General features: G+C 52.1%; 1 protein-coding gene across 2 annotated transcripts; it reads left to right on the plus strand.

The window, feature by feature from the left end:
* Nucleotides 1–745: 745 nt before the first annotated feature.
* MCAM (melanoma cell adhesion molecule) lies at nucleotides 746–8,749 on the plus strand. Of its 2 annotated transcripts, XM_003796818.3 has the most exons (16): nucleotides 746–860; nucleotides 2,602–2,726; nucleotides 2,820–3,027; nucleotides 3,115–3,185; nucleotides 3,274–3,361; nucleotides 4,644–4,823; nucleotides 4,941–5,062; nucleotides 5,140–5,302; nucleotides 5,398–5,516; nucleotides 5,633–5,774; nucleotides 5,928–6,049; nucleotides 6,151–6,292; nucleotides 6,386–6,481; nucleotides 6,666–6,813; nucleotides 7,116–7,233; nucleotides 7,774–8,749. In XM_003796818.3, the coding sequence occupies exons 1-16, from the start codon at nucleotides 797–799 to the stop codon at nucleotides 7,801–7,803; spliced, it is 1,938 nt and encodes a 645-aa protein (XP_003796866.1). In that variant the 5' UTR covers nucleotides 746–796; the 3' UTR covers nucleotides 7,804–8,749. The 2 variants fall into 2 exon arrangements, with proteins under 2 accessions (XP_003796866.1, XP_023373049.1); XM_023517281.1 differs by lacking the exon at nucleotides 7,116–7,233.
* The last annotated feature ends 5,962 nt before the right edge of the window (nucleotides 8,750–14,711 follow it).

Genomic DNA, 14,711 nt, shown 5'->3' on the forward strand with positions numbered 1-14,711 from the left:
AGAGGGGACTGAGTCCTGGCAAGGCTCCATGAGTGAGGAGGGAAGAAACAGGATTCTCAAGGCCTGGGCTTGAACGAGTGTGGACACCTTGGGCTTGTGAATTTAGCCCTCTCCCTTCTCTAGTCAAAGACGCAATTGCAGGAGCTCAGGTTTGAAGGGACAGCCCTGAAGGCACCATCTCCGCTCTCCCAGTATGGGTACCTCAGGATCTGTGGAACCTGACACAGGGTTCTTTCCCCAAAGCGGCCAGGACTGCAAGGCTCAGGGGCAGTGACAGGCCGGTGGCAGCTGCAGTGGCGCAATCATTCTGGGAAGCAACCTGAGTCTGGCCCGATTTCTCTGTGGCAGGGGAGAGGATCCTGAACGGGAGGCCCCTCGGGGACACCAAGGACCAGATCAGCTGCTGCTCCTCCGCCAGGAAGTCCCCCAGGTCTACACGGGCTGAGCACGGGTGTTGCTGGCTACGACCCAAGGCGACTCTGGGCATCCAGGCCAGCTTCTCCTCTCTGCTACCCGGGGCAGTCAGTTCGGCCCCTAGACACCTGTCACTGGCCTCAGCCTTCCCAAGCAGGGGCCCGGGAGGCCGGCTCCAGTCTTCTGGCGGCGTTTCTGGGCGCAGCTCCGCGACTCGCCACGCCGGGCCCGCCCCCTAGGGCTGCGGCGCGCGGGGCGGGAGCGGGGGGCTGCGCGGGGCGGGGCGGGCCCTGGAGCTCCGGGCCCCCTCCCCCGCCCCCCTGACGTCAGCCCCCGGCAGACTAGAGCTGCTCACTTGGCTCGCGCCCTCCGGCCGGGAAGCATGGGGCTGTTCAGGATCGTCTGCGCCTTCTTGTTAGCCGCCTGCTGCTGTCGCCACGCCGCGGGTGAGTTCTCTGGGGGCCCGGACCGGACAGAGATCTTCGATGGAGCGTGAGGGGAAGCAGAGCTGGCAGCGCGTCGGGGTCAGGGCTTTGCGCCCCGCGGGGCGCTCTTTCTGGCCGGGTCCCCGACCCCCGGTCGCCTTGCGCGCGTGCAACTCTTCTTTGAGCCAGTTTGTAGCATGGATTCTAGAGTATCTCAGGAGCAGGACTGGGAAAGGGTCGGGAGCCGGGAGGGGTGGAGCTGAGCCTCTTGGGGCGCTGGGGGGTGGGGGGTTGTCCCTCAGGTGTTTACTCTGGAGGCCCGAAGTTGGAGCCGTGGCCTCAGGCGCAGCTAGAGCGCATCCCCAAATCCTGAATTCTGCGCCCTCCTGTTGCTGGAAAAAGCAGCGTCCTTCGCTGGAGGGGGTGCGCCGACCCTCCCCCTCCCACTCCCGCCTGGGCATCACGCCAGGCTGGAGGTGAGCGAGAGGGGGAGGGATGGTGGCTTCCGCCTGAGCTGGGCGTTGGCAGGGTTGGGGGAGCGGTGCGGGTCGCCTCGTACCTCCCTGGGTGACGGGGTCACAGGTGGCAGAGACGAGGGATGAAGGATTACCAGAGTGGAGGCGCCCGCAGGCTTATTTTGGGGACCAGATTCACGTAGAAAGAGCGCCCAGGCACCTCGGAGCGTTTCCCTGGATCCGCGGAGTAGCGGGCGCTCCCAGGTCCGCGCTGCCCTTGTATGGTCGCAGCGGTCGCGTGTTTTTCTCTTGGCTCCCATTCCTTGGTCCCAGCTGCTGCCCGGCTGGGGAAGGGGCAGGCTAGGCCATACCCAGATCGCTGGACTCATGCCCAGTGGCAACCATGTCCCTGGGGTACTACTGCCTCCCAGGCTGACTTCATTTCTGGGGAAAGGGCTAACTCGGGCTCCACAGCTGCAGCAGATCCAGCTCCGGGAAGCAAGTCAGGGATCTGAGGCCTCTGGTCTGGGTTGAAGACCACTCCACCTGCCCTCCTTGTCCCGGAGCCAGCCCAAGGCAACAACCCAGGCATCCCAGAATCCAGCCAGATGGTGTGGAGTGACATCACCTCTCCACAGGGCTGGCAGCATGCTGGCACCATTGATGTCACTCCTACCCACTGCCTGGCCCTTGTCCTGACCCCAGGGGTAGATGTTGACCCCTCCATACTCACCAGACTCCCAGGATGGGGTTCCCTGAGTGTATATGTGCAGTGTTCATTGATTTACTGCTTAGGGAGTATGAGATGGGAGCTTCTGCTCAGAGAGACCCCTAGGGTCTTATAGTGGATTTGTGGAGGGAATTTTGGGGGGCAGAAGGTACAGTAGTGACGTCTTTCCTTGTGGGGTGGGGACACAAAGGGGCCTGTGTGCCCCCGCCTGGCACATGCCTTGCATTCCCACACTCTGAGCTCACTGAGAGAGGAGCAGGCCTGGAAGGGCAGGGGCCTTCCTCTTGGCCCAGAGCCTGGGTTGCCCCTCTCTGCCCCTCTGCCAGCCTCAGCTGCGAGGTGCCTGGTACTCAGTCTCTGCTCCAAGGACCAGGGATCCCCTGGACTGGGAGAGGGCTGGCCCCGTGGTCAGGGTAGTGGGAGATAAGGAGTGGTTAAGGGTTAGGAGACAACAGGGTTTTGACACCCTCCAAGTGGCAGGAGGGACAGCTGCAGGGAGCTCTGGGAGGGAATGGGATGGAGAACAGCTGGAGCTGACACAGCTGCCGGGGGGGTGCTCTTCTCTCTCTCTCCCCAGGTGTGCCTGGAGAGGCCGAGCAGCCAGTGCCGGAGCTGGTGGAGGTGGAAGTGGGCAGCACCGCCCTTCTGAAGTGTGGCCCCTCCCATGCCCAAGGCAACCTCAGCCATGTGGACTGGTTTTCTGTGAGTGCTTGGTCTCCTGAGAGCTGCTGGGGTGGGAAGCACCCCATCATGTAGTCCCAGGACCCCCACCTTCTCTCCGTCCTTTCCCCGTAGGTCTACAAGGAGAAGCCGACCCCCATCTTCCGCGTGCGCCAGGGCCTGGGCCAGAGTGAACCCGGGGAGTACCAGCACCGGCTCAGCCTCCAGGGCAGAGGGGGTGCTCTGGCCCTGGCTCAAGTCACCCCCCATGATGAGCGTGTCTTCCTGTGCCAGAGCAAGCGCCCTCGGTCCCAGGAGCACCGCATCCAGCTCCGGGTCTACAGTGAGTCACCCCTATTCCTGCCTTCTGGGTAGTATGGGTGGTAGGAAGCGGTAGTCCCATGCCCCCGCCCTGCCTTTTCCGTTGTAGAAGCTCCGGAGGAGCCAGACATCCAGGTCAATGCCTTGGGCATCCCTGTGAACAGTGAGGAGCCTAAGGAGGTAAGAAATGCCAGGCTGGCTGGTGGCAAAACTAGAATGGGGCCTGGAGGGGGCTCAAGTAGGGAGACTCACTCCCTGTCCTCCTTAGGTCGCTACCTGTGTGGGAAGGAATGGGTACCCCATTCCCCAAGTCATCTGGTACAAGAACGGTCGGCCTCTGAAGGAGGAGAAAAACCGTGCGTAGCCCTTTCTGCTCTTTCATGCTTGTGGTGCCAGGCAAGGGCCAATGCATCTTCTCTTTACCTAAAACAAAATTATACAAGCAAGGCTTGAAAGTTTTTTCATAAAAATTTAAGCTATCAGGCTCGGCACTTGTGGCTCAAGCGGCTAAGGCGCCAGCCACATACACCTAAGGTGGCAGGTTCGAATCCCCACCCCGGCCCGCCAAACAACAATGATGGCTGCAACCAAAAAAAAAAAAATGGCCAGGCGTTGTGGCGGGCGCCTGTAGTCCCAGCAACTTGGGAGGCTGAGGCAGGAGACTCGCTTGAGTCCAGGAGTTGGAGGTTGCTGTGATGCCATGGCACTCTACCCAGGGGGATGGCTTGAGGCTCCCGCCCAAAAAAAAAAAAAAAAAATTTAAGCTATCCAAGAAATCTAGAAGGAAAAGTTTCTTCCTGCCCCAGACCTCCTCCCAGAAGTAACCTCTACTATCACTGTGTATTCTTTCAAGCCTATTTCTGTACATTTCCTCATATAAATAAATATTTCTAGAAATGTATAGGCTTTAGTTTTTATCTAAATCAGTAGTCCTTAACCAGGGGTGACCTCCCCCCGAGGGGATATTTGGCAATGTCGGAAGATACTCGTGGCTGTCACAAGTAGAGGAGGGCTACCAGCATCTAGTGGATAGAAGTCAGGGATGCCACTAACATCCTGCAGTGCACAGGACAGCTTTCACAGTAAAGAATTAATTTGTCCCAAACATCAGTAGTGCTCAGGCTGAGAAACCCTGATCTAAGTGTATTTTATGGTATATATTGTCCTTTGGTATAATCTTTCCAGGTCAGTCTGCTAACGTCTTCCTGATTCATGCAACAATCACAGCAGTTTTCCAGGCTGTGTCTGTAGGACAGTTAACCATCACTCTGTTAGTGGCTGTCTAGAGGGTTTCTCATTTTCCTTTATCACACATCCTTGCATATGTGCAGATACTGAGGGTAGATACTTTGACCAAGTAAAAGTGCTGAGTTGAGGGCGGCACCTGTGGCTCAAAAGGATAGGGCGCCCGCCCCATATGCTGGGGGTGGTGGATTCAAACTCAGCCCCGGCCAAAAATGGCAAAAAAAAAAAAAAAAAGTGCTGGGTTGAAGGGTCCTCCAGTTTACATTTGTCCCTGGCCCTCCACAGGGTGCAGGAATCTCTTTAGTTCCCCCTCCCACCCCCACCAACACTTGTGGAGGCCACAGAGTGGGGTTGGAGGTGGGGCTGAGGCCAAGCTTTTTCCCCCTTCCCCAGGGGTCCACATTCAGTCGTTCCAGACCGTGGAGTCAAGTGGTTTGTACACCTTGCAAAGTATTCTGAAGGCACAGCTAGTTAAGGAAGACAAAGATTCCCAGTTTTACTGTGAGCTCAACTACCGGCTACCCAGTGGGAACCACATGAAGGAATCTAGGGAAGTCACCGTTCCTGTTTTCTGTAAGTACTAACCTGAGCCCATGAGTCCCTCAGCTCACGAGGGCTGAGCCTGTTGGCCTCTCCTCATCCAGCCCAGGGTCAACTTAGGCTTGAGAGCAACCGCCTTTGCCTATACAGACCCCGCAGAAAAAATATGGCTGGAAGTGGAGCCTGTGGGAATGGTGAAGGAAGGAGACCGCGTGGAAATCAGGTGTTTGACTGATGGCAACCCTCCACCCCACTTCATCATAAGCAAACAGGTGCGGAGGTCGTTGTGTTGGGTGCTGGCAGGTGCAGGCAGAAGGTGTGCTCTGTTCACCCCTCCAATCTCCCCCAGAACCCCAACACCACAGACATGGATGAACAGCAAACCAATGACAATGGGGTCCTGATCTTGGAGCCTGCCCAGAAGGAAGACAGTGGGCTCTATGAATGTCAAGGCCTGGACTTGGAGACCGTGGCATCGCTGACGAGTGAACCACAGAAGCTGCTGGTGAACTGTGAGGGGCTAGGGGCCCAGGACAGGGGAATCAGGCTGGGGCAATAGGGAACCGGTCCTGCCCTGACCAGGCTGACACTAATAACATGCCCCCAGATGTGTCCGATGTCCGAGTGAGTCCCCCAGCCCCTGAAAGCCAGGAAGGTAGAAGCCTCATCCTGTCCTGTGACGCAGAGAGTAACCAGGCCCTTGAGTTCCAGTGGCTCAGAGAAAAGGTACCCAGGCGGGTCTGGGGTTGTGGCTGAGAGGCAATGGGGTAAGGAGTGGGTAGGGCTGGGGGTGACAGCAGCTTGCTCTTTCCCAGACCCTCTGACCCATCTCTCAACTCCAGACAGGCCAGGTGCTGGAAAAAGGGCCTGTGCTCCAGTTACACGACTTGAAACGGGAGGCAGGGGGAGGCTACCGCTGCATGGCCTCTGTGCCCAGCATACCTGGCCTGAACCGCACACAGCTGGTCAACGTGGCCATTTTGGGTGAGGCCTTCTAAGCAGAGACCAGGTCACCCCAAGTTGGGTGGTTTTAAACTCTTTGAGGATGAACAGCCAACTGCTGCCCTGGGGTGCTCTGGTGGGGAGGGGAGGAGGGCTAGTCTAATCTGCTGCTTTACTTTTACCTACCTTCCCAAGGGCCCCCATGGATGGCATTCAAGAAGAAGAAGGTGTGGGTGAAAGAAAACACTGCGCTGAATCTATCTTGTGAAGCATCCGGACATCCTCGGCCTGTCATCTCCTGGAATGTCAATGGCACAGTAAGCAGGCCTGTAGCTGCCATGCTCTGGTTAATCCCTGCCCAGGCTTTGAGGCGGGGAAGGCGCTCTCCCCACCTGCTGAGCTGCCCACTTTCTTGTAGGCAAGCGAACAGGAACAAGATCCGCAGCGTGTCCTGAGCACCCTGAATGTCTTTGTGACCCCAGAGCTGCTGGAGACAGGCGTGGAATGCACGGCCTCCAACTCCTTGGGCAGAAACACCACCATCATCCTCCTGGAGCTAGGTGAGGGCCGCAGCCCTGCAGAGGCCAGCAGGGGCACGCCCAGGCTCGGGCACTAACTTGTGCTTCCCTAACCCACCTCCCTCTGCCTCCTAGTCAATTTAACCACCCTCACACCTGATTCCAACAAAGCCACTGGCCTCAGCACTTCCACTGTCAGTCCTCATGCCAGAGCCAACAGCACCTCCACAGGTAAGCCAGGCCTGGCAAGAGAAAGGGCTGTGCCAGGGCATCCTTTCTGCCCTGTGCCTCCCTCCCCAAGAGTCCTGCTGAGAAAGGTGAGTGGCAGCCCATGTCAGCCCTGGGCGGGGAGGGACATTAATGGCAACCTGGCAGCCTGGGGCAGGCAGTAAGTAGGAGTGTCTTTGTACAACAGAGAAGAAGCTTCCAGAGCCCGAGAGCCAGGGCGTGGTCATCGTGGCTGTGATTGTGTGCATCCTGGTCCTGGCCCTGCTGGGCGCCGTCCTCTACTTCTTCTACAAGAAGGGCAAGCTGGCGTGTGGGCGGTCAGGCAAACAGGAGATGTAAGCTGGCACCGGGCCCCCTCCCACCTGCTACCCAGCTTGCTGCCTCCTCAGAGACATTCCATGCCTGCCCCAGAGCCCACCCACCCCTTAGGAGCAGGAGTGGGATGCTGGGTCAAGGTGCTCCCCACTTCACTGCCCACTGCACAGCCTCATCAACCACACCTTCTCCTTTCTCCTTCCCGGCCCTGAGCTGTCCCCAGAGCACCAGAGAGCCCATCACCCACCCACGTCCTTCCCAACAGGCCCTCCCTGCCCTTGCCCCTGAGGTGCCAACCTCTTGCCTCCCTCCCTCCCCCCAGCACGCTGCCCCCGTCTCGTAAGAGCGAATTTGTAGTTGAAGTTAAGTCAGATAAGCTCCCAGAAGAGATGGGCCTCCTCCAGGGCAGCAACGGAGACAAGAGGGCTCGAGGAGACCAGGTAGGAGGCAGCTCCTGTGGAGTGGGCAGCAGGGCTAAGGGTTCTAACTCTTCCCATTCTCCATCCTTCTTTGTCAGAGGTAGGGAGCAGGCCCCATCTGGCCTTCTTAATATTACTCACAGATAGCAGGGCAAGGCAAGTAGCTGACCCTAGAGGAGCGGTTATCAACCTGTGGGTCACGACCCACAGGAACTGTATGTATTAAAGGGTTGCGGCATTAGGAAGGTTGAGAACCACTGCCCTAGAGAAAGAATGACGGCCAAGACTCTGTCCCCTCACCATCACCTTTCCCTGAACAATGCCTGTGGCTCTGGGCACTAGGTGTGAGGTGTGGCCTTCATTTCACCAGTGCAGTCAGCTGTTCAGACTGCGCCCTCCCTCCCCGGCCCTCTACACCATCCCTTGCTTCTTCCCATAAGGCTTCTGCAACAAGTTCATCAGCTTCTGCTTCAATCCCTCCTTCCTCTCAGTGCTCACACCTTCAATGCTGGGCACCATCTCCATGTTCCTTTCTTACTTCTCCTCTCTACCTGGTTTCAGGGAGAGAAATACATCGATCTGAGGCATTAGCTACTGAATCACGTTCAGCTCCCTTCCCCTGCGTGGAACGCCCCCAGCTCCCTGCTCACTCTTCCCCCAGCCAGCGCCTCCAAGGGACTGCAGAGAAGATACCTCCTCAGCTTGCCTGCAGACCCCCTTTCAGAGGACCAATGGGCTAGGGGTGGAGCTGTCCTGAGAACCTCACATGGCCCTGGAGGCCCCCTTTCCAGGGACCAGTCCACCACATCTTGGTTATGTGAAGCTCACTCCAAGGAGGGGGCCTCAGTCTCCCAAGTGGGTAGGAGAGCTCCTGACAGAACATGTTTTCTCTTTCCACATATTATGGCTGTAAATACCTGTCTTTATGCCAGCAGCTGAGCTGGATAGCCTCTGTGAGCTGGTTCCCTGCCCCAAAGGCTGGCTTCAGTAACCCATTCCCACCACTGGAGCAAGAAGGCACACGAGCCCAGCACTTGCCCATGGTCAATGTTGTCACACTGGCTCTGCAGAGTATCTAATCTAGAAGCACCTACAGTGTCACTGCTGCCACCTTCATTGAGTCTCGGTTGTGACACTTTTCTTTGGACAGAAGCCAGGACCTGGTGACATTCCTTAAAAGATACGTCCTTGCAGTGAGGCAACCAGGCACTGTTTTTGAGTCAAGGCAAACGAGCCTAAGTGGTGGGGATAAGAGAAAGATGAAGTCCAGAGTGTCCTTTATGGGGAATGAGGCCACAGTTACATTCGCACCCAACTTCTACAAACCGAGCTAGGGGGCCCAGACTCTGGAAGGGCCCATATGGCAGAATGGTACTTAGGGATGAGAAACAGGGGCCTGGCTAGAGCTTTGGGGTGAGTATGTAAGCGCACATATGTGTGTCTGTGTATATATATGGTTTTGTTAGGTTATGTGTAAATTTGCAAATCGTTTCCTTTTTATATATATATGAAAAATAAAGCTTAATTGTCCCAGAAATCTTACATTTCTTTTTTTTTACAGTGTGCTGGTTTTATATACAATTTGAAATACTTTCATCAAACTGATTAACGTAGCCTTCATGGCCTTTTCTTAGTTATTGTGTTAAGACATTTATATTCTACATTAAAAAGATTCCCATGTACCCTTGTAAGATGGATCATAGGTGTGGTCCCACCAATCGCCCTCCTTCCACCCGTCCTTCCCCATCCCCTCCCCTCCCTGTCCCCTTCCCTATATACATTTGTTTTCATTCATCATGGGTACCAAAGGAAACTGGGACCTCTGGAATTACAACTGCACCAAAAGGAAGGCAAAACGCTCCGCAGTTGGCCACCTCTGCTTGTGGACACAGTTTCAGCTCTCCAGCAGAGGCAGTCACTCTCCCTCTAGGCCAGTGGTTCTCAACCTTCCTAATGCTGTGGCCCTTTAATACAGTTCCTGTGGGTCTTGACCCATAGGTTGAGAACCACTGCTGTAGGCAGCTTGTAGGGCCTGCAGGGTGTTGGCCAGGAGCTGTCCCCTTTCCTATTGCTTAGAATTGCTCTAAAGGCAGCAGTACAGACCCACTGTGGTGATGAGGAAATAGGCCCTGGCATCTGGTCCTATAGCTACCTGGTGAATCACCCTGCCACCCCCCCCCACCTCAAATGAGCAAGAATGCAATCTGCTACAACAAAAGAAACTTTATTTAAAAATATTTTTTACAGACATGAGTGCTTGAAAAAGCTCTTTAGTTAACTGTGTATGGAAATGAAAAAAATTAATAAATAACATTAGTATAACAGACCTCTAAACATTAATACATTGGCAAAACAAAATGGACTTAAAATGAATGAAAATGAATCTTAAAGCTCTGCTATTCTCTGTAAGAATATTTACCTTCTGTTTTTCTTATTCTTTACAGGTAAGAATGATTAAATACTGCTAATATAAATTTTTTTATATTAATGACACATTTTTAAAATAGTCCACGAAAATCTCATCTAAGTGTTTGTTTCGTTTTCTTCTTAACACTGATATACAAATTGGGACTCTTCATTCTGGAGAAAGCATCAAGTTTTCTCTAGCCCCACCCAGGCCAAGAATTTCAGAATCTTGAATAAGGACGACTTTTAAAAAGAATTGTTTCTTTCAATGCTTTCTTAGTTAAAGGCAGGGAAAAACTGAGGAAAGGGTAAGAGATAAGTAAAATGTCATTATAGAGAAGATTTTTTTCCCTCTTTTGCTAAAACCTACAATGGTCACAATACCAAGGACAGGTTTCTGGCATGTGTTCCTTGCTGCCCTTCCCTGGGGAAAACTAGCCCCTGCAGAGGGCAACAGTTGCTTAATGCTTTAAATCCGAAGCCTTCAAAGTGAAAGGAAAGCCACGTCCAATGAAGGGAGGCAGGAGGTCTAGACCAGTTCAGGATCCAGCAAAAACACCAACAAATGAACCACCTCCCCTTCTTAGGGAGTCCATCCTACACTTCTCCACGCAGCTGGGTAACTAATAACATGAGGAGGCTGGGACACTTGGAATGGTCTAGAGTATACCTGGAGAATTATGGAACATCTGTCTCTTCTTGCAGGAGACAAAGCATTCAACCTGATAACTAAGCTGCTCATTGGGAAGAACCAAATAATTCCAGGGTACAATGCTGCTTTCTTCCAAAGAAGCATTGTGGCAGGGAAAAGGGACCACTGACGCACTGTACCTGCATGCCACCTCTCCACTCACAGACAGCACTCCGTCCTGTCCCCTAGACTCTAGGGACTGACACTCAAGGTAGAGGAGCTCAGACTCTGGTATTTCCATATTAAGTCCTAAAATGCAGCCTGAGATACAGTGCTGCCTTAGAAAGGCACAAAACATTTGGCTTTTTTTTTTTTCAGTGTGCTAAAAATTGTTTTGTTTTGAATAAAGGAAAAAGATATATAAGGTTAAAAATCCCAAGTCACCACAGCCAGAAAGCAGATGTAGGAGGTACCTCAGAGCTGCCATGCCCCTAGCACATGTTTCAGCAGGAAGCCAGGCGGCGTCCACTCTCCAGGGCACAGCGCTGCAGGCTGCAGGCTTACCCAGACAGCAGGAGAGAGCAAGTGGTCTGCGAACTCAGAAGCAGTGCTTTGCATTTTAAGTTTTAAGACAGCCATAAGCATGGCTACCCTCACCCACAACAGGGTCAGAGGTAGGTAGGGAGGAGGGAACTGACAACACTGGCACCCGGTTCACCCCACTTCTGGGCCTGAGCGTGGAGATGGTGCAAGGCCTGAGGAGCTGCGCAAGGCACGCATTGAGCAACAGTCCTCTCTGGCCTCCTGTCTGCTTCAAGGGTTGCAGGAGAACTTGTGAGAAACAACGTGGAGGGCCTCTCTCGTCTATTCTGGGGACTCAATCGGGATATGGGGCTGGGCAATCAGAACTCTGCTGATCTGCTGCCAAACCAGTAGGAGAGCTACCATCGGCTTAGGCGGTTGCTCTGTACAAATACCGGGAGTGACTGGCACACTTTTCTCAAGCACTATATTAGGGAAGGGGCAGCGAGAGCTCCAAACAGCTGTTAGTCAACAGCTGGCCCTCCAACACTGTCTTCCATGTGACTCCGAATGAACGTGCAGGGCTTGCTCTCCCACCCGTTTTCCCACCTCTTACTCTTGTGCTACTTTCCAGAACCCAGAAACACTGGCACTTCCCCTTGAAACCAACCCAGATGTCCCGGGACACTGTGAAGGCACATGGCACTGCTGTCCCTCTGCTCCTTAATTTGAGAGCCTCAACTAGAATATCAGATGCAAAGTCCGACGAACCACCCTCCCTCATGTGCCTTGATGTGTATCTTTGGATTATTAGGTTATTTCTGTGTGTAGCAAATGACTAGTAGTTTAAAAAAGTTTTAAGTAAGGCAGTATGAAATGCCTTATAATTCAGGACAGGATCTAGGAGGAGATAAATATAAAAAATTCAGGCAAGCAGAAGTATAGTTTTTAAAAAACCAAAACATACAGGACTAAAACAAAAGCAACTGGCCAGGGAAGACACAGGTATCCTGTCCAAAGAGCTCTGAGTAAAAACTATTCCAAACAGAAATCTATATTTAATTTATATCCTGGCAACTGGATACATATTCTTACTAGCTCTGACAAAGAAGTTTCTGAGGTACCTAGGAAGGCCTGCCTAAGAAAATTACTGCAGCGCTCCCCTCACATAGGAAGGAACCAATGAGCAGGCGAGGAGGAGGGGATGGAGGAGACAGGCCACGAGCCCAAGAATGAATGTATTTCCAGCATTAAAACCTGAAGAGAGGCCAGAAGTCCGTGGGTAGTGGCTACAGTGGAATCTCTTATTAGATTCTGCTCTCTATGCAACATGAAAGAAGGCTGAAGACCTGAGGTTGAGTGGAGGCTAAGGAATGCCACCCAGGAACAGATTTGCTCCAGAATAGGACAGACTGGCCCGAAAGAGGGAAGTCAGGAATCTTGGATGCCAAGACTGACAAAGGGAAGAGAAACAGGAACTAAGGATTTCCTCAGTGTCAAAGACACTCCCAGGACTGCCCTTCCACTCTCAAAAAAGCACGATAACACCAGCTCTGCTCCCAGAGAGGAAGTCTTCTTAGGTTATCTATGGAGTCTTTACCCTGGTCTCTGAGAACCTCCCCTCCTGGCTGAAGATACGTGCTGCTGCCGCAGGCATATGCCATCTCTGCTGTCCCTAGCAAGGCCAACTGGTCAGGGTAGGCACACCTGCTGTGTGTGCTGGGCTGACTGTATTCTTTCTTAAGAGTAAGAACTATGAAGAACTGGGAATCTGTTCATGGTAATCCTCAGAGCTGGAAGGTTGTCCGCGCCTGAGGACTGGGGTGCTTATTTTGTGGCCATGTGTGACGATGAACAAGTGGTGAGGCAAAGGAAAGGACAAAGTATAGACCCCACAGTTCCGCACCATTCAAGAACAACTGTACACCCATCCTGGGTGCCATGAGATACCTGCATCCTCAACTCCTCTTCACCCCTTTTTTTAGCTTGAACATTCTTGATTCTTATATCCAAGGATCCCTAACCGGGACAGTCAAAAATACAACCTCAACCTTCTTCTACCCTCCTCTGTATATTAAGTAGTTACATGCATTCCTAAAGAATGATTGCCAGTGTAGACTGAGATCAGTGTAGGAAAAGTAATGGTTTATGCCGTGTCAGCAGAATGCTTTAGACTGAACTTGTAAAGCTTTACGGTGGGTAGAATGATGTGCTGACACTATGCTTTAGGGTCTCTAAGCTCCCCACTCCAGGAGGTAAAGACATTTAGAGAATTGACTGAGTTCAATCTCTATTACTGTCCAGCTCTTGGAAGACCAAATGACTGAAGATCAGGACCCAAAGGCAAATAGATGCCCACCCCTTCCCCATACCTCTAGTCCTAACATAAAATTAGCTGCAAAGTTTGCTGAAAGATTAGAAAACAAATTTCAAATAGCATGGGAGCTGGTGACAGGTCCCAGAGGGCAATAAGGAAACGTTCCCAACCAAGGGGATCAGGGACATAAGCAGCTGAGTAAAAAGACCAAGGAAGGTACTCATTTGGAAAGGGGACTGTGGGCAGACACTTGGTGCCAACATTTAATGCCCTACTATGTGACTCACAGACAAAAGACCCCTCAACCCACCAAACAGATTCCAATGAAATGCACAATAATGGCATGCTCTTATACCAATGCTCCATGCTCTTATACCAAGGAAGACAGCAGGCTTGAGTCCTGACCGGATTCTAATCAGGAAAGTAAGTCTATAAAAAAGACCTGTGAGTAAAAACCACACAGGCTTACTGGGAAGAGTTATTTTAGGGTCAAATGCAATTGTTAAGACAGCCCAAGTACAATCCTCCAACATCAGTGAACTACAATGTGGTGGCAGGGAAGAACACAGCTGGCATTTGTGCCACATGGTAATCACTCAAACGTGCTGAGTGAATAAACTATTACAGCCAGGCTGATGGTCAGAATGCTATTATTCAGTGAAGTGGTCACTGTACAGTCAGAAAGGCCAATGGCAAGAAGGAGGACTTAAGACTTTGGGAAAAAGTTCTACAACCTTCTGCATTTCCATAATGTGAGGTAGGAGAATATTCTGTATTAATGCCACTGCAGATTATCCACAAAAAGGACTAGATCTTATAGGGAATATATAGCTGGTCCCTAGTTTTTACAAGCAAGTTTTGTTACAAAAATTCATTTGTAGGTTTGTTGTTTGGACCATAAAACACATTTTATGTTTATAGGGGAAACATGTATTTTAAGTATGAGGAACAGGAACCCACTCACCCTAAAAAACATTTTTTTTAAATCTATAAAACCACTAAACGATACTAATTAAGTACAACCCCACACCTTGGGCCCTAGTGATGACGGTCCATAAGAAGAGAAGGAAAACACAGTAGCATTTGCCTGTAATCCTGACTACTCCACAGGCTGAGACAGAAGGGTCATTTGAGCCCAGGAGTTTCAATCCAGCCTGGGCAACAAGGTGAGACCTTGTCTCTAAAAACAAAATTAAAAACTTTAAAAAAAAAAGGAAAAAGAGAAAGAGTAGATGATTATGTGCAGTGGGGGGTGGAGAGGAGAGGGGGCCAATAAAAGAGAATGACTTCCACAGGCAGAAATCACTGCTTACAGAAACACCAACACATAGATGCTGACGTGATGAGCTGCCCGGTCTGTTATTTAACGCAGGGAGGTCTCTATCACAGACCCGCAGGCTTTTTCCACTTTAAGAATCCTCTACTTCAGTGGAAAGAGTAGGAAGGGGCGGATGGAAAAGTCCAGGCCTGCCCGCTGCTCAGCAATGAGGCAGGCAGGCTCTGTAAGGCAACCCAGGAAGAGACAGGAAAAGCAGGAAACTGGGCTGCACAACATAGCCTGATGAATAGGAGAAAAAGGAAAATATGAAAGCGGGTTTGTGTTTTTGTTTTTTGAGACCGTCT

This window comes from Otolemur garnettii, unplaced genomic scaffold (genome assembly GCF_000181295.1).
Source record: "Otolemur garnettii isolate 467f Iridium unplaced genomic scaffold, OtoGar3 scaffold00108, whole genome shotgun sequence".
In the NCBI taxonomy this organism is placed as follows: domain Eukaryota; kingdom Metazoa; phylum Chordata; class Mammalia; order Primates; family Galagidae; genus Otolemur; species Otolemur garnettii.

Coding starts and splice junctions, on each gene's coding strand:
- MCAM (XM_003796818.3), top strand. CDS start 797: ATGGGGCTGTTCAGGATCGTCTGCGCCTTCTTGTTAGCCGCCTGCTGC. Junction 861..2,601: donor CTGCTGTCGCCACGCCGCGG/GTGAGTTCTCTG, acceptor CTCTCTCCCCAG/GTGTGCCTGGAGAGGCCGAG. Junction 3,186..3,273: donor ACAGTGAGGAGCCTAAGGAG/GTAAGAAATGCC, acceptor TGTCCTCCTTAG/GTCGCTACCTGTGTGGGAAG.